The sequence below is a fragment of the Frieseomelitta varia genome, unplaced genomic scaffold (genome assembly GCF_011392965.1).
Source record: "Frieseomelitta varia isolate USP_RPSP 00005682 unplaced genomic scaffold, Fvar_1.2 scaffold_232, whole genome shotgun sequence".
NCBI lineage: Eukaryota > Metazoa > Arthropoda > Insecta > Hymenoptera > Apidae > Frieseomelitta > Frieseomelitta varia.
Genome location: NW_025109960.1, coordinates 234,622 through 253,904, shown reverse-complemented (window position 1 = coordinate 253,904; position 19,283 = coordinate 234,622). Strand labels below are relative to the sequence as shown.

The following is a 19,283-nucleotide window of genomic DNA, read 5'->3' as shown; positions in this document are numbered from 1 at the left end:
GAGTTCATAAATATGTATAAGAGTCTGAATAGATGCAACGCACACCCATGTCTGCAGGTAATTTATAAATTATAATGTTAAATTATAACGCCATAATTTCGTCTCCGTTCTTTTTTTTTTTTGAAGGTTGGAAAATTGATTTTCAAACCAATACTATTCTTCATACTGTCGTATTGCGTTGTCATGAGCCATAAATATGAGGGTACTTAATTAAATCTTCAATTACTCAATTGAATTTCATTAGTACTCTGAATGAATAATGTCAGAAAAGAAAGCAAGTTGGCAATTCCTTTCTTTATCTCGAAACGTAAAAGTTCGAATCGATACCAATTTTAATTCATCCGCGATTAAACAAAGTGGCTCGTCGGGGAAATTTGTACAGAATCGAATCGTGCGAATTTCCATGTGATATAAAACATGTTTATGTATTTCTTTATGTGCCGTGATGAAGAAATGATTGATACCGTGTGCTGTCGCGCCCTATCAACAAAATTCCACAAAAAGGTCCTAATAATATCACTCGTATAATTTACTAATTACAAATATACTCTATGATAATTCTACACATTTGCGTGTACTATTATCTCTATCATAACAAATTAAAGATACTACAGATAATCAATAAATCCACGTTACTCCATCTAATTAACATTTTATTTCGTTCTGCACGTTTCGAAAGTTTTCCCAACGAAATGAAAATTAAAAATGTCACAAAAATCTATATTTAATGTTCTCCGGCGTAACGTGTTTAACGTATTCGCTGAAGATAGAAGTTATACAAATAGAATCATTTAAATTTCAAAGCGCAGAGAAAAATTTAAATTTAACGCGTGGAATTTTCTCAAGATCGTTCCATTCAAGATGAACATTTTCGAGATTATCGTATCTTTTATAAATAGCAAAGTGTTATCGTTGAATTTGTATACATTAGATTATTTATATCGGTTGTAGTGGTTATTAAACTTCAATAAATGTACAAACAGTAATTCAACACGCGTGCATGTATAAATTGTGCAGAAGCGTACAGGGAGGCGGACACGTTTGTACAACGGCACCTGGCACCGTTACCTTATCAGTGAGATACAAGAATTCCCCGTGGAGAAAGTTTGGGCATATTTTGTGTTTGCTATTTATCGTCACGATACACCGAACACAGTGAGCGTATATTTAGATGTCACAAGCCTCACATATTCAAAAGCGTACGTGTTCGGGCGGAAAGACAAGAGATAATTATTGTTGACCGTGAACAGGTACGTATAAAGATTCCGTCGAAACAATTTTTCTAGAATTTTTTCTAGAAAACAATTTTTTCTAGAAAAAAACTAAAACTCAAATTATCGTCGAATCAAAACGTGAAAATACATATTATATAACAAAGTGTCTAGTAAAACAACCAGAGCGACGTCTTAATAATTATCATCTCATCTTCGAAAAAACCATGGAACTAAAAAGAACGTCACAATCCTTTGCTTCGTAATAAGCTCTCAAGTCTCGTTCTCAATTTTACATTGAGCTGATGAACTTTGCTGATGAAATGAAATTTTCCACGGGAATAAACAAATTTCGAAAGATTGTTCTCCTCCTGTATTTTCACCCTCTATCATCGAGCCTCTCTCTTTCTCGAATTTCCTCGAGGAGCCGTTTTCCAACAGTCGCAGAAGGAATGCACACCAGGTGAAGCCAGCATGACCATCGGCCGCGTAAAGGTGCGTTCACATTAGGCGCGTGTTCGGATTACCGTCAGTTCGCGGCGCGACAATCCGCGCGCAACGCGACGGAACGAGCCTGCGCATACGAGCGTCTCAACGCCGAGTGGAGGGAAGGTAGTAGGATGCAAGAGAGCGGGTAGAGGCTGCGGTGGCGAACGAGCGATGCTGATATGAATGGAATGCGATGCCATTATCGTGGTGTACATACCGATAACTCGATGCCCCGTTCAGCGAACGAAGGTGTCTGCACGGACCGAGCAAAAGCTCTTAACTTTCCAGCAATCCTATCTCCTCGCGTGAAACACCCACACACACACAAACACACACATATATATGTACAAAAGGATGTTCTTTCCTTTTAGCATTTTCGAAAACTCGGGCAATGCAAACTATCCCCCCAATGCAGACCGATAATTTCGAATTTTGGTGAATTTTGGTAAATTTAATATATTTAATACAGACGCGAAATTACAAATAATAAACCGATTCAAACGTTATTGAAATCTTTTGACACTCATTGCAGAGAATTATGTTATCAATCGTGTTATGCAATGCGAAACTCGAACTATTGATCATGTACTGCTAAATGTCGTTCGGTAAAACGATAGCGTGTATCAATTAGACTCGCGTCACCATTTTTATGCCAGTTTTTATACAGGTAATGAAAACGCTCTGTTTCATCGTTCTTATAAAAACTGCAGTTCTCTGCGAAACGTATGATCGCAGAATGACTCTACACTTATCTTTACGTAAGAAAAATTTCAAAGGAATTTACGATTGATAATTTTCCATAATCTTAATGCCTCTGTAAAAGGAAATCATGTTTACGTGCAATATTTGTTTTCGTGTTATTGCTAATTACTTTGATGTGACAGTATCTTTGATATTAATATACCTTGTTATCCAGTATATTCTAGCCTGATATAGTTTAATGACACGCATATCTTTCTGATAACTCGACAATAATGTGACGTAATTGAAGGGCAATTGTTGATCGTGATTAATTACGATCACCGGACTATGGATGATTTTTACGTACTTGTGGGAAAATTAAGAATGCAAAGATGTAAAAAATGCATGTGACACGCAAGAACGTAAAATATCACATTTGCCTTCGTAAAGATATGAAATTGCCTATGTTACTGTCCCAACAAAAAACCAACATGCTTTCGCCAATTACAAACAGAAAAAAATCTGAGATCTGATCCGAATATCGGAAAAGAAAATAAGAGAGAAAGTTGGAGAGGGGAAGGAAAAAAAGGGAAGAGGGGTGGAAAGAATGCATTTGTGCACATTTGAAAAGGGCCTACGGTACATCCACATTTTTGTGTCGCCCTTCCAGGAAGAGCACCATAGAGAAGAGGTTGAAAATCCTGACGAACGTATTCGGTATGCATATCGCTTTACGGGGAGCTCTCCCTTTCGGAGAAATCGGCATCTGATGCTCGTGCATTCCCTTTGGATGAATGTCGAGCTTTATATTGAGATTTCAGGGAAATCGACGTATCAGCCAATTAAACATGACCAGATAAAAACGGGCACAAGAGGGGCTCAGCACCCCGGTACACGATCGTTACAACGATCCGTATTGTTGTCGATTTTCTACCATTATGTCGTTCAAGAGAAGGCGCAGTTCTCGTCGCGACAATTCGCCTGAATATTTATAACTCGCGCTTTCGTGATTCATTAGACGAGATAAGGAACGATCTTGAAGATCGTGGAAAGTCCTTGCAAAAAACCCGTATGCTTAAGTGAAAAAAAAAAAAAAATTGATCGCGGAGAGATAACGTCGACACATTCGACCAACAATTTCGATAATACTCGGGAGAGGAAATTATATTAAAGACCTATCGAAACGTAACAATGTATTAGAAGCGTACCTATTTAGTGAAACATGTTTACTTCTATACAGACAAGGAAATGTTACTAAATATATAACTTGGAAATATTTTTCAATGAGAGATATACGCGACAATATTGCGGAATTGCGACAATTTTTTCTCGGAATTCGACGATGAACAGTAGTCAGATCTGAATCTGGGGTACGTCATATGTAGTTGTTGGTTATCAAGCGATGATAACTCTCTGATAATCAACTACCTTCGTGCATTCCTACGCTGATAAGGAACAATCGTTTCGTGATTCAAGCCCGTTCATATAGTCCAAGGCACGTACGCATCATCATTATTATATATCGGAAGAAAATGCGAATTGAATGCAATGGAAATTCTATAAAATTTCTGGCGAACTACTTGTACCGATCAGAATCAATTTTTTAGTTAGAATTGGATTCATTCACTTGGATTCTTAATGACAATTGTAACTGTTAAGACAATATCTTCTTAATATATTATTATTTAATATATATAATATATATAAATTCTTTTTTTTTTCACACTGGAAGTTGGAAAATTTCCAACACTTCAGAGATCTTTAATATTTGATTTTTCTTAAAAATAATATGATTAGATATCTGACGATTAAGAAGAAAATAGTTTCATATTGTTATTCTTCATCCTATTTCTTTGAATATCGAATGTGACAAAAATCCATACTTGTATCATAGATAGTAGAGTCGCTGAGAAGTAAGAGAAACTCGCGACATATGCGATAACATGATTGATTACCCAAGGAAAAATATTTCTTCAAATGTTCAACATTTCCTTGTTTTAATCATACTCATGAATTCCTTAATTTTCGTATCTTTTCTTTTCACATACAACAAGGTTTCCTCCTTTGCTCCATTTTAATAAAATAAAAATTTATTTTTCTGTATTTCCAATAAAATACTTGTGAAATCATGAGTCGCAATTACTCATACTTTTATAAAACATTTCACCAATATCTCAACATTAATCGCTAATTTCTGTTAACATCGAACGTCTCTGGATAAAATGAATTCTGCCAAAATGGTATTGTAAATTTTACGATGAAATTAAAAGATAACCATGAAAATTAATTCAAGCAACGTCATTGAATTCAATCGAATTAAATCGTCGTAAATTCACTGTTTTAGAAAATAAGACTTTACCATGCAACTTTGCCATTCAGTTACATAATCTTTGAAATCAAACCTATTCGATAAATTATTCGATCGATAAATTACGATCACAACATTCTCTACTAGTCAATACGATTTCCTCGTCCGGACATCGAACTCTTGTCGACAGTTTGTACATGTTTCTCTAAACTTGTATTATGCATAACTATAGACTGCTAGTATATGGTCTTGTATCTAACGTCTGAATAATATTCCAATAGTATTTATCAAAAATATGAGACAATATTGTATGATATATGGGAAACGTAATCTTTAAAAAAAAAGGAGGATAGTCTTCACATATCTTTTGTATGTCTCTTACATTACAATTGACGACAGTGACGTTCAAAGAAGGTAGATGGAGGAGATTAAAAAAAGAAAAAAAAGGACGGATGAAGTTAAGGAAGAAACGTTAAAAAGAAAGAAAAAGAGGAGCGTGAAATTCCGGCGGGTGTCTAAAAATAGTCGGTTACAAAAAGGAATAATAACGCGGGTACGTATATATCTGGTCGCCGGGTAAAAGCGTCGGCCTATTTATGTATCGCTCGGTAGAGATGGAATCTCGATCTCTTCGCGTGGTCGTTAACATTGTTTGCCCCTGGAAGAGAGCCTAAGGAATGTGAAAAGCTGCGTCGGCAAATCGCGAGCAACAACGCCGTAAGGCCGGTCGCGCTCCTTACCGCGCTCTCTATTTTCTTCTACATTCTACGGTATTTTTTTCTTTTTCTTTTCCCCGAGCTGAACCCTTCCCACCCGTGTTCGCGTCGACTCGTGTGAGAATTTCACGCAAAATCTTCTTCTGTTCGTTCTCCTTTAACGAAACCGTGATCAAGCGGCGAAAGAAGAGAGAAGAGTATATTCGTAATGTACATCTGTTTAGGTACTCGTGCAAACGTCTCGGTAAAAGAGAGAACGAAATTGCACTTTGTGCAATTCGTCTAGCAAGTGTGCGTATCTATTTGATGGGCGACTTTGAACTTGATGGGCGTTTTGAAAGAAAACGCACGCGACAACCGTACGCGACGAGCGTGATAAAGAAAGGCTAAAAATGCGAACGACGAGCCCACCGTCGATCGCTATGTAACGATAATATTCTGCGTTCTTTGGCCATCCTATTTCTTTCGCGCGCTCGTGCAAAAGAGCGAACGGTATAGCCGATTCGCAGCACCGCGGGGCATCATCCAGAGTATCGAAGGACAGTAGCACATCCGCTCGTGCACACGATCGTACACCCTCGGCAGTCCTCGTAGCTCTTCGTGAATCCGTTCGTGGACCGCCTGGGGGCCCTACGAGCGTAACACCGGTAGCCACTACGCCAAAAGGGTCGCATTCGCGCGGGAATAGAGAGAAAAAAAGAGAAAGACAGAGGGACACAGAGTCCGGAGAGAGACGGAACGAAAGAAGCAGCCGAGGACGGAATATCCAGGGCCGAGGCCCGAGAGAGGACAAGCTCGAGACTTGGGGGGAACTGGCATCTTTTCTTCAAGATGCATTCAAACTTGGGAGAAGAGTACGCGCCTTAGCGATGGGATCAATATCCTCGCGTACTCTTTCCGCGCACCATCCTCCACCATTCATCCGCGCCGTTTATTTTTCTTTTCATTCCATCGTCCTGTCGATGTGTGTTACTGGCAGGTTCAACTCCAACTTGTAAACACGGTATCGATAGACACGTGTCGATCGAAGAAATGTTTCTCATCTCTACACTCGACACTTTACTCAAAATCAGGAAAAAAAACCCCCTGAAGAAACCCTAAAGAAAAATCGTTCAACTTGTGGAACAGCATCGTCAAGCGACGCAAGCTGCGAAGCGCCGAAAATCTTGAAAACTACGCAAGATGACCACTTATTGTAAATTAACCCCATCGCTAGCCAGAACCTTTCGTCTTTCTTTCTTTCGACTGTTTCTTTCTTTTCCGCTATAATGCCACGCATCGACTTGTCCCCCCCCCCTCTCTCTCTCTCTCTCTCTCTCGGGTCCCCGGCCCCCGGCAAGTAACGAGAAAGAGAGAGAGAAAGAGAGAGAGAGAGAGAGAGAGAGAGAGAGAGAGAGAGAGAGAGAGAGAGAGAGAGAGAGAGAGAGACGCTGAAATAAGAAAACAGCATTGGTGAGAGAGAGATGGAGCAAAGAGTAGAAGAGAGAAGAGGAAGTCACTGGCAGGGGCCAGTACAGGCGCAGAGCTACGAGGAGGCAGTAGGGTGGGGGCGGAGAGTAGTGGGAAGGTGGGGAAGGGTCCGAACGGACGGGAGACATTCCACTCTCTCATGGCTAGCTTGCCTGCTTTGCTTCGCTCGCATGTCTGCTTGCCCACTTGCCAAGATACCGTCGTCCTAAAGCCGGCCCACGCTACATCGAATGGCACACGAACATCGTAACCGTGTAATCTCGCGACGCGATCGTTATAGTCGATTTCGCGGGGATAGTAAACGAGTAAGAGCACCCTCCTCCCTGAATAGATACGCGTACATGTAAATATGAGCCAGCGTAATTTACGAGAAAAAAAAAAAAAAAAAAGAAAAATAGCTTGTGGTCCTCGAGCGGAGAAAAGAAACTCGGTGACACGCGTTCAAATACCACAGGCCGAATATCGACGAGAGATCGGTTACGTAACGTGATTCTATTGTGTAGGCCGGATGTTCCACGTACTCGTGGGAAATTTGAGCATGCAAGAATGCACACGATGCACAAAAGTACGGGAAACGTACGAAATAAAGTATAAAATTTATACTTAGGTTGCAAGATTTAATGGACGAGGGGCAATGCTGCAACGAGGAACGACTCTATTTTTCAGCAGTTCAAGCAGTCTTATGTAAACCAACTGGATGATCAAATCATCTTTTGAAAATGACGTGTGTACGATAAACTCTTAAATTTCCGATATGCAACCTTTCTCTTTCTCATAGATATTCGACGATCTGAATGTCGGGGCAATATCCCTGTATACATGGGCGGCATTTCTTTCACACGTTCACGCGCGAGATGAGATTTCGAGACTAATCTGAAAGAAGCTACATACAGAATTTGGTTCCACTGTATGGCTGTATCGATGACGATGTCAATGACTGCGATCTCAGCCTCTGAAACCGTTATGACGCGTATATGTACATATAAAAGGATGTCCTCGGCGAAACACGCGCCTGTGCACATATACACGCGCGCGATAAGCACTATTTCGAGCGTGAAGGTACAAAGATGTATATACGTGTTATACGTATTTCGGTATCCGATACACTTTCCTCGGCAGACACATTCGCATTGCTAGGTAGAGCCAACATCGCTCTGGACTAGACATTACACCTGTCGGTACGTTTTAAATTAACGGCCAGACTAAGCCGGTTGCTCCTATTTGCCAAGAGTTACGATATATTTCTTGTTTCGTTTGCATCGTCGACAAGAAATGATTGGGACTGGTCAGTGACGAGAGCTCGATTCCATCGAGTCACCAACGAAAATTCGTACGTAAACGACCCAGCCTATAGGGGGCCAGCCACTCTGCTACATCATTCTTACGAAAGACATGTCCGAGTTAAATTCATCGCAGAAAATATCAAAGTCGTTTGAGTTGTGTGTAATTGTTTTTGATTTGAGTTGCAAATTGTCAAATGGTATTATCAACTGAGACAAGAGATAAAATTAATATTGAACGAGATAAGAAGATATCTATTAATTTCCCTTTTGCGACACGCGAGGATTATTTTGCAAGGGGATGAAATCGTATTGTGAAAATACTCCGTTTCAGTTAAAAATCCAGAATTACGGACATCCTGTTCTAGTAATATAACGTTAACAGCCATCCTAATAATACAACAATCAGATATTCAAAAAATAAAAGTTCAAATAAGAAAAGAAATTTTACTTTCAAACACCTTTGGCTTTCTCAACAGTGTGTGTAGTTAAGTTTGAGGACCACTGTGCCCCTTCCCCCCCATCGCTTAGGCTGCCCTACATTCGCTCGTGTAGAGAAGTTTGCCGAACCTCAGGGACATTTCGATCCTCCCCCCCCCCCCTCCTCTATTAAATGTTAATAACTATTATAACAAACAAAGTCTGAAACGCAGCTCCTTCGTTCTACATTTTTGTCTTATTTCGGCGTTGTTGGAAGCGCCTGTTCAGATTTTCTACCATCTGTTGTCCCAGCATCCTGTATAATTTAAAGCATCGAGAGGATGCTTCCTCCGGCGGTGTCATAATCGGTTTTGTATCTGTCTGCGCGAGACGATGCGACCAGCGGTACGAGAGAAACGACCGGGCAAAAATAAATGGCAATTAAAATTCCACTCGCATCTCGCTGCCTCGTAGAGAGTCGTGAGGCATCGTAGAGACAGGAGGAAAGGAGTCAGAGTCCGCTGCCAAGCGAGACCGAGCGAGAAAAATTAAGAGGAAAAAGAAAATACTGGAGAAGGATGGAGGACTGACAGAGACGACGAGATTCTCACTGATAGTGAGCGAGAAAAAGATAACCAGAGTTCCACTAGTTTACAAATTCCAGGCAAAATCCGAACGATCTTTGATTTAGTCTGATCTTTTCGTTTTCTACAATATACAATAGCTCACGGAAATGTTTGAGCATTTGAATGTATATATTTCGTAAGAAATTTGTATATCTGGATGATGTTCGAGGTTTATGAGACAATAAAGAACACAAGTTCACGTTTAGACACTTACGAAAAACTTATTAAAAATTTCTAAATACACGGATAGGAAATTACATCTGTAAAATTTCAATGAAACATTACAAATTAACGATTTTCACCACTCTGGTAGTTTCAGCGTTAAGTGAAAAACGAATCGGAGCCAAGAAGGACGTTATACATCAAAAAGTCAGAACCAGAACAAACAGAAATAACTGGGATAGACCGTAATAATTCTATTCGCTTATTCATTTTAATAATTCATTGATCTAATTGGGTCAGTGTTATTCTTCACGGTGTTTAATTATTAATTAGTCGAGTAGATTGCCAGGATTAAAAGCTAACGCTTCCTTTTTTTTTTCTCTGAAGGAATCCAAAGTTCTTCAGAAATTTACTGATGTAATTCACCGACGAGCAGAATGGAGGAGTATAGCGAAGAGTCGAATATTTCTATCGTTTCATAAATTAAGAAACCGATCGTATAACTTTCGTGTAACTTTCCAACGAAAAAATAAACTCTTTGCTGCCAAGGTTAATCTTCGTCTTCGTGAATTCCTCTCTATGAAACTTTCAAAATTCCTCGGGATTACGTCATGACCAGAGTACCATTGCCGTCATCGGTCTCATTGCCATTGAGACACCGAAAACAAATCGTTAGGAAGACATTAAGACACATTTAACAAAACCCGATAATGAGGAAGGTAGGATATAATCTGGAAGAAAAAAAATTATTTTTTTTTTTTCACTGAATAGTTTGGCTTTCTAAATTATTCCGATATGTAATAATCGGAATGAAAAATTACCTTGTCGCCGTTCGAGGAGTTAAAAGAAGGAGCAATAAAGAAGCATCGAACTCTTCGTAAAAAAAAAAAAGATAAAAAGAGAATAGAAAGAGAAAAATATAAGGCAAACGGTTGTTTAGTCTGCGAAAATTCCTCTCGCTCCGCGAATTCTAAGGCTGTCGACAAAAAGTCTCCAGACAAATCTCGAAACTAGAATCGAGCCGCGAGCCAATCTCGAAAATCGACGATGACATCACACGAGTAGTATTTCGACCGAAATAAATATACCGTACATCGACATTCTCCCACTTCCTGTCGCGTTCCACGTGAAAAGCCGTCTTACTTTCCTTGCGACGATATCTTATATGAAATTCAACAAATGTCGTCAAAAAAAACGTTCTCAAATTGATACGAGATATCAATAGCGGAATTTATTTGCGATGAAACTTATGATTTTACGGTGAAAAAAATTTTCACGGTTTTTTCATTAATTCATATTTTTTTGACAATATAATTAAAAAGATAGAGTCTAAGTAGGAAATTGTGTCTGCGTGAAATACAGAATACTGTCTTTTAGGGGTAAAAGACGGTTCCTCTTCTAAGTAAGAAACTTTTTAAAAATAATCGTGCGAAGATTACACGAATTAAAATTGAAAAAATGACGGAGCCGTCAGACTAACGAGAAATATTCGCAACGGCAGCGAGAATTTTCGCACAGTTGGCATTTATAGTTTTGGAAATTCACGTTCCGCGAATACGCGAAGTCCACGTCGACGTAATGGCATTGCCGAAATCGTTTCACGAGAAAATTTCCTGCGACGAATCGAAGGTAAATTGTATATGCGCGCAGTTAGACGTGCCAACTAATTCCTCCTTCCGACGAAAATCTATCTGTTCTAAATTTTGTTAACCAATATTTTATCAAACACCTAACGAGCGAGATGAAGGCGGACATTACGAAAGCACGCCTACACAAAAAGAAAAAGAAGAAGAAGAAAAGGGATAAAAAATTGAAATGAAACTTTCGTTCGATTTCAATGTTGGTTGGATGCATTAGCTAAGTACTCACTTCGGTTACGGTGACACAATGAAAGTCCACGACGCGTAAACTCATCGTAAAAGACTCGCTTTTCGAATGATGTAACTGCAAAGCGCGTAAGAGGGACAAGAGCGTTATCCCCGACCCGAGACGACTCAAGAGGGGAAAACTAGTTAATCCGGTGTTAATCGTCCGATCCGGCGACAAATATGAATACAAGCTGGCAAGGGGGAACCGACTAGTGACCGGAAGTAACATGATTTCTCACGAAATAACTTCCTGTCTGCAGCTCCAACCGTCCCTCGTTTAAAAGTTCATCGGTCCCTCGCTGCTTGTAATCACCACCGTTGGAGATGAGATCGAATACCTCGTAATCTTTTACATTCGAACCTTTTACATTGAATATTTCAATGGTATTTCGAAATACACTGGAAGTATAATTAAACGAAACACATATATTCCTGTTTTTCTATACGCAATTTTCAATTTTCATTTGTTACGTTCGCACGGTAGACATAAATGGGCAGAAGAAGAAACACACGTCTTTGTCAATGCTCTATGATTACTGTTCAATGCCACTGTCAATGTAATTTTCCACCTTGGTAAAAAAAAAAAAAAAAATTCGAGGCTAACTTGTGAACAGTGTATCGTGAAAAAGTTTTCGTCCTCAGAATTAATATTTAGCGATGAACGAGAATATCTTCGCGAGATTCAAACAAACTCGAGTAAAATTAGACCGGACGAAATAGTTTTGGTGTTCCAGATTTTTCAATGGATACGGACTTTTGGAAACAATCTTTCGTGTAGCAACGTTTGCTACTCGATTTCTTTGGTTTTATTTGTCGTGGAGTTTTCGAGACAGTTTTCTCGTCCGCGCGGATAATCAAATCTTATCACAAAATCAATCATATCCTCCTCCAGATTAATAAAAATTATTCCTTGTATAAGAATGCTAGTTTAAAATTGATTATGATCCTCTGAATAGATGAATAAAAATAGAACTATTCTTTCCCCTGAGAATTCTAGATGAAACTAGAATAATAATTTTCGTTCGAAAACGTTTCGTTCGATAATACGATTTCTCGCACAGGTACCAATTTCTCTCAAATATATGGTACAGCTCGCTAGTAGTATCACGTATTAAAGCGTAATTAATGGGACGGTTGACGCGTAAAAGTCGCACTATAAAAGACAAATCGACGTTTCTCGTTAAAAGCCCCTTTTCATACGGTCGATTCGCGTGCTTGAACGCGACGAAAATAGTTAAAAGGACATTCAAGACTCACCTCGAGTACGTCCTGTGCGGTCTGAAGGTATTCTCGAAGCATGGCCTCCTGAATGGCTCGCCATTCTTGCCTTGGATCCTCCAGTTGCGTCGTTTCTGAAACGATCGAAAAAAGAAAATGAGACATAACTTAACACTATAAGTCTTTATTTCCATGCATCTTTCACCCGTTTGCATGTAAATGTCGATCATGCTTTCAGCAAGATATCTCAAACAGTCTTCCCATTAATCCATTAAGGGGCAACGTTGCATTAACGAAACATTTCATTTGCAATTTTCTCCAATCAGCATTATCGAATTCTGTTCCTTACAAAGAATTTCAAGGTAAATTTTTATAATTTAAAGAGACTAACGTACGCGCAACCTTGTGATAAGTTTTCCTGATAAGTGATTTTTATCACTGTGATAAGTAAGTTTTTTGTTTTTGAAACTTAGATCACAATAGAAATAATTATATATTCGAATTAATAGTGAGACAAATAGAAAGAAATTTGTTATAGAGAAAATGATCTAAAACTTAGCAAATATTTGGGAGTTTCGAAAAGCCGAACTTTGAAATGAATTTCGATGTGATACCTCGGTGTTTGTAAAACAAAAGGTTATTAATCTTATTATCTTCTAGACAATTATCTTCTAGCATTATCTTCGTATTATTTTCTAGATAATTTAAAAAATAAAATTTTAAGAATATTTCTGATAAGAGAAATATGCGATTTCTTTAGATAAATATATCACGTAAATACTGAATACTTACGATTAACGTGATTAATGTAATATGCGCCCACATGTTTGTCATAAGCTTCTTCCCATCCAAGCGGGAGTTCATTTCCAATGCAGTCCGCAAATGTTTGAGGTTTCGTGAACCTGTAATTAAAAAGAAAAAACGAAAAAACAGAGTTAGAAAATATCTAATTCATATTGAAATGTTAAATATAAATATTAAATGTTAAAATGATACGCGTTAAACATTAAAAATATCGAAAAAAATAATTTCATAATGTGTTATAGCACAAAAATAATTTCTGCAATCAGTTTGCGTCAGTAGCACTTAATTGACGTCACAAATTTGTCAAAGCGATTTAGCCTTTAAACTTTATTGTACTTAGTGATATATCTAGAAACAGTTGCCAAAATGTAGCAGAATCGTTATTTAAAGTGCCAACGAAATATAACGCTAAAACTGATGACGCGAAAAAATTCTCTTTTTCTAGCAACTTCAATTAGTTTACTTGTAAAATTTCGCTTCTCTTTTGAAATTTAATTTGCTTTTGACGATTTACAAAAATCTTTTGAAAATGAGAATAATTTATTTTAAACTGATAATTTTTAACAATGTTATGCCAGTTGATGGCAGTGGATCTATTTCATACTTGTACCAACTTTGCCAAAAATGCATCGCCGACAATGCGTAGAATATGAAAATATTCACTAGACTTTGAATACTTATGCAAATTCATATTTTTATAAATATAAAAAGAAATTTACTTTATTTGCTAAATACTTCAAAAAATAGTATATACTCAATGTATTCCATGCATTTCATATATAATGCAATAATACATTTATATTATTATTGGTATTGCATATTAAGTGTAACATTATAATTATTAAACTAACATTATCTAGATTAAAGTTCTTTAACCATATTCATAAAAATATCTGCATAAACATCCGCAGTCTAACAACTAAGATTCAATTATGCATTATCATTAATAAAAATTTCAGAAGTTACACTGTAAAAAATGTGAATCATTTAATGCCGACGGAGGTACGAATATTTCTGTGACTCACTGTATATACACGAGTTATTCCAAAAAATTCCTGACTTATTTTTACAGCAGCTTCTGACGATCCTTTATCCCTTGTAACCCAATCTTTAAATTCAACTATTCGATTTCGTATTTTAATGGAGATGAAGGAACACTGACGACAAGGCTATGACATAATCGTAAAAAAAATTTCGAAGGTTCACCAAGAGGAATTCACCAAGAAGCAACCTTGATTCAAAAGGTTTGCTTAACAATCGGGCAATCGTGCAATCGACTCTTCGATCCTAAATTCCAGAGTGTTTACTGAATTGTAGATGTTTTAAACGTTTTTTTAACTCAAGAAATTATCTTTCCCTGCCTTTAAGGGAAATAATAGTAGAGTAAAATCACATCCCCTTTATTACCTTTTAATTACTTATTTTCTATTGTAAGAAACAATAGAATTGTGTCAAAAAGTTAATTCGACCCAATTCAATCATATTTCCATTTTTTAATAACATACACGTGTAGTGAGACTACATCTTACATATAAAACAAGCTAACCTTTGGAGGTCAGCGATCAACTTTAGTTTATCTTGACAAAAGTGAAATGGAGTTGATAATTAGCGCAGAAGAGATGAACAGAAGTTTTCTTTGACCTTACTGTCATGGAAAGCTATTTATTAATATCTGTAATCTACAACTTGTTTTGTCAATACAGAAGTATTGAATGTAATAATAATATTGCATATTATATAATAGATACTAAACCATAATACGTCATGAAGTACGTCAGTAACATTATTGAAACAATTGACATAACGTACAACGAAAGTGTTAATAATAGATAATGCAAAGACCTTCCAACGACTTGTCAGTGGAAGTAAGTTACAGCACGTGCTACTTAAAAGAATTATAAACGACGAACACGATATAACAGACATTCTACAATCGGACACAGTTAAATCTTTGAAAATGTTTGGTCGATGTTACGGAATTTTAGCGACAATTTCTCAATTCCTTTTCCGCTGTGTGATTCACGTTTTTAATGTGCCCTTGGCCTTACCGCGGCGCTGTCCTATAATACGAAGGAGGAAGGAGAAGGAGGGTCAAGAACGTACATCATGACGGAGGAATAACGTGGACAAGAGAGAAGGGGGCAGTTGAAGAAGCAGGGGGAGAGGGAGGACGACATTGGAGGCGGCGGAACGGCAACCGGAGGAGGTGGAGGAAGCGAAACTATGGGACAAATCGAACGATAAAAATTGCATAAACGCACGCTCCGCATCGATAGAGTCGCCCTACACTAGCATGTACCATGAGATCGAACATTTCACAACTGGATTCGAACATTTCAAGGCGAAATTTCATAGAATCAGTCAGCGTTTTGTCATTTTTTTTGTCATTCTCCAGAGATTTTTAACTGGACGAAGTATATTTCGCGTTTTCTATATACGCGATTTTCAAATGTTATATTTATATTATTATAATTTTATATTGAAAAACATTTAATAATGCATCCTTTAATTTATGGAATCCCCAAATGTTATTAAATTCAAATCTAGATATATTATATACTATATATTATATATTGGATATTTCATATAATCCACCTTCAAATTTTCCATAACACGCATTCTCTAGATTACAAAAAAATCATTTGGAATCTTTTTCAAGCAAAATATGTAATAAGTTTTTCATATTTTTTCTGTCTATACAGAGAGAACAAAAAATGAATTCATTATCTGTGACAATATGGTATTGTTATATCGAAACAATACATTACTAACGCCAGACTATCATGCTTGTTAGGACTTTAAAAGGCTGCTTTTATGATACGTTCACCCGACTTCACCTGCGCTACTAGTCTTCTTCTACGAAGGAAGCTAAAAAGTGATGTTTACCAAGGGAAACTAGCAACAGGAGGCATAACAACGGCAGGAAGCATGAAGCAACCTATTACTGTCGCGTTTGTTTCAATTATGCTTGGTATATCACAAACTCACAGGATAGAACAATGAAAACATCATATTGTTATAGATTGTTTAATTCAATTATTCGATTCCTGAAGATCGTATGAAAAGAAAATAAAGCGCTACGTTTCCACAAGAGCGCCAGCTAAACTGCGTTTTACGAAGTTGATCAAAAAACTGAAATTTAGTTTAAAATATTTAAGTATCTCGTGTGTACAAATTCATATCTTCACCCGGAAAAGCGGAAGCGGCAACGAGAAAAGAACGTTTTTCTTTTCCCTCGGTTGGAACAGTAATGTGACAGACAAGAAGTAACGTTTAAAAATACATCGACGTTCACGTGAATGGGATTCTATAATCTACCGGCGCATACCTGCGTCGTGCATTGAGAAACAATGGGCTCGAAACATGACGGATTATAGCTATAAAGTAATCTCGTTGCGTCTCTCGATGGATGAGCGTGGAAGCACACCCACGCACAACATCCCTGCTCGTTCTTTTCACGAATGCCATAAACTCGATTTTAACACTCATATAAAATCGTATCGTGTTAACCACCAATGGACGATTCGAAATCTTAATCGTTTCTCTCATTGGAATTTCTCTTACTGCAACAGTGTTGCTGTTATAATCGTAGCTATAAAATACATTTCAAGAATAGTTTCTATCGTTCTGTGTGCACAGTAAAATTCCGTTTATATGAACTTGTTGGGGGGATAAGTAATTCACAAAACCATAACTTCATATGCATTTATGGAAAATTTGAAAGAATATATACTAGTTAGTTATTATAATACTCTGTCTTGATCTTTTTTTAATTTTATTGGTAAAAATATATTTATTTATAACATTAATACACTAATTGCATATGTCTAAATATACTAAATTTTATATTATTTAACATTTGGACATACAATGAATATATGTTAGTAAAAGTACAAATATTTGATATAAAAGAGAAAACCTAATCTAAAAGCTTCTGGACACATAGAGTTAGAGAATTAAATACAAAAAAGTTAGAATCTTATTCACAGCTAAGAGAAAACTGGTCACTCTATTGCTAATAATTGTTAAAAGTAGAAATTTTGTTATTGTTATCCCTGGATTCGATTCTTCAGTGTCCAATTCCTTAATGCGCGTAACCACACCTAACTTGCAAATTCTAGCATTCCTTCTGTCTGACACTCGATACGCTCGCTATCAGCAGATTATTAGAGATCTAAGGGTACTAGAAAGTTTCGTTTAGTATCGGCAGTGTCGAATAATTTGTGCGTTCGGCCAACTATTTCGCGCGATGAATTCAATCGGACTGATTACATAAGACATAGCTCTTTTCAAACATTCCTATGACTGCAGCAACAACTTCACGCACAACATTTTCCAATTTTATCTATCTTCCTATCTATCTCTTTATCAAAATATTCGAAATTAAGTGGTCATAGTTTATTAGGTACTATGAAAAGATATCAGGTTACATTCCTATAATTTCTAAGACAAAATTAAACGACAAATAATGAAGTTTGTAGTTAGAAAAATGTTAACTCATTAGGTAGCAGCATTACTAATAAATGTTGAAATACATATTTTCCTCTATTCTCTAGACTTGATATCAATAAATCTTTGTACATTTTAATCATCATTAATAAAAAGTAGATAATGTAATATAATAGAAGACTCCTAAACGTCCCCACTTGTTACTGATTATACACTATTCCTGATTGATTGAAAGAATATTAGTGACCTTCTACCAAAGAAATCCCTCTTACTATCTCGTAAAATACAAACTAATAAGAAATAAAGGTAACAATGTGCGTTAAAGTGAAGGAAATGGTCAAAGGTCGAAAATAAAATCGTTGGACCGTTGAACTTGGTTAGATTTAAGGGTTGCAACGCTGGAAAGCAGGTGTGACTATTTATTTCGCGGCTAGGTGAGACACACGGCCCTGAATGTAACGTCAACCGCGAGCAAACAAGCATCTATGCGTGGGCATACAAATCGCGTAGGTGTCCCTCTTCGACTACCAAGCTTTGACCCAAGGGCACCAGCCGTGCATTACGGAACGCATGCACGTCGTCGAATTGCTCGCGTTTTCGTATTTTTACCTGTTCGAAGCGCGAAGCTATTGGACCGATTCATAAATAATTGTGCCAGCTTTATTTTTGTGTTTAATCCATGAAGGGTTGATGTTGCATCAACCCTTAGACAGCGAGATAGTTTTATTCGGATTTGACCCACATTTCTTTTTATACCGTGCCACATTTACACCCGCGAGAACTGAAATCAATTTAATTAAACTTAATCTACTAAGAATAACTTTTATTTCAATAGCTCATTAATCTTTGATTGAAAAATGGTTCAATTGATACGTATTTTCAATTATACACGTGTGCCATACCATAAATAATTAACAAAGTACCCGATTAATCTTTTTTTAAGGTTATCGAAAATTATTTGAAAAGAGATTAATAAGGTTATCGAAAATATTTGAAAAATTTTGACAATCATCGCAATAAATATTCTTCATATACTTTCCTAACGTAACCTCCAAAATTTTCTACAACAATTCAACGAATTTTTTTCAGTAGATTCAAACGACGTTGAAAGCTTATTACAATGGGGAATTCCAACGCAATTAATCATACAGTTGATAGAAATATACAGAAACGAATTCAAGGTATTTAATTGCAACGGGCAACGAAGATATTCCGCGATCGGTCACGTACACGCCGGTTAAGCGTATAAATTGTGATTGCGAGTGATAGCTGAAAATATTTCTAACGACATAATGACTGTTTGCGTTGATGGAGAGAGAGACGGTCGAGTTGCCGAGTCGTTTTGAAACGTGTTCGAGCGTAAAAATTCCAAGAAGAAAATAATGGTACTCAGCTTACAGGAATCTCCGTTTGCCTTCGTTCTCTGTACGTGGATGTGTCACGGCCTAGGAATGTCTCGAATTTCCAAGTTTGGGAACACTCCTGCCTCGTAATTCGTGCCATGGCTTTGGTCACGCACGTGTATACGCAATATCACGCTGTCTGTATATTCCTTTAAAGTTGTTCCTTCCCGCCAAAAAA

At 37.2% G+C, this 19,283-nt stretch overlaps 1 protein-coding gene across 4 annotated transcripts in view; it reads right to left on the bottom strand.

Annotated features, from left to right (window-relative positions):
• The window catches only part of LOC122527820 (protein kibra), a 40,299-nt gene that overhangs the window by 15,857 nt on the left and 5,159 nt on the right, over positions 1 to 19,283 (bottom strand). For all 4 annotated transcript variants that reach the window (XM_043652350.1, XM_043652351.1, XM_043652348.1 and 1 more), the window contains 2 exons: positions 13,242 to 13,351; positions 12,489 to 12,583 (listed from right to left, as the gene is read on the bottom strand). In XM_043652350.1, coding sequence (XP_043508285.1) covers positions 12,489 to 12,583; positions 13,242 to 13,351 — 205 coding nt within the window. The remainder of the gene's footprint in view (positions 1 to 12,488; positions 12,584 to 13,241; positions 13,352 to 19,283) is intronic.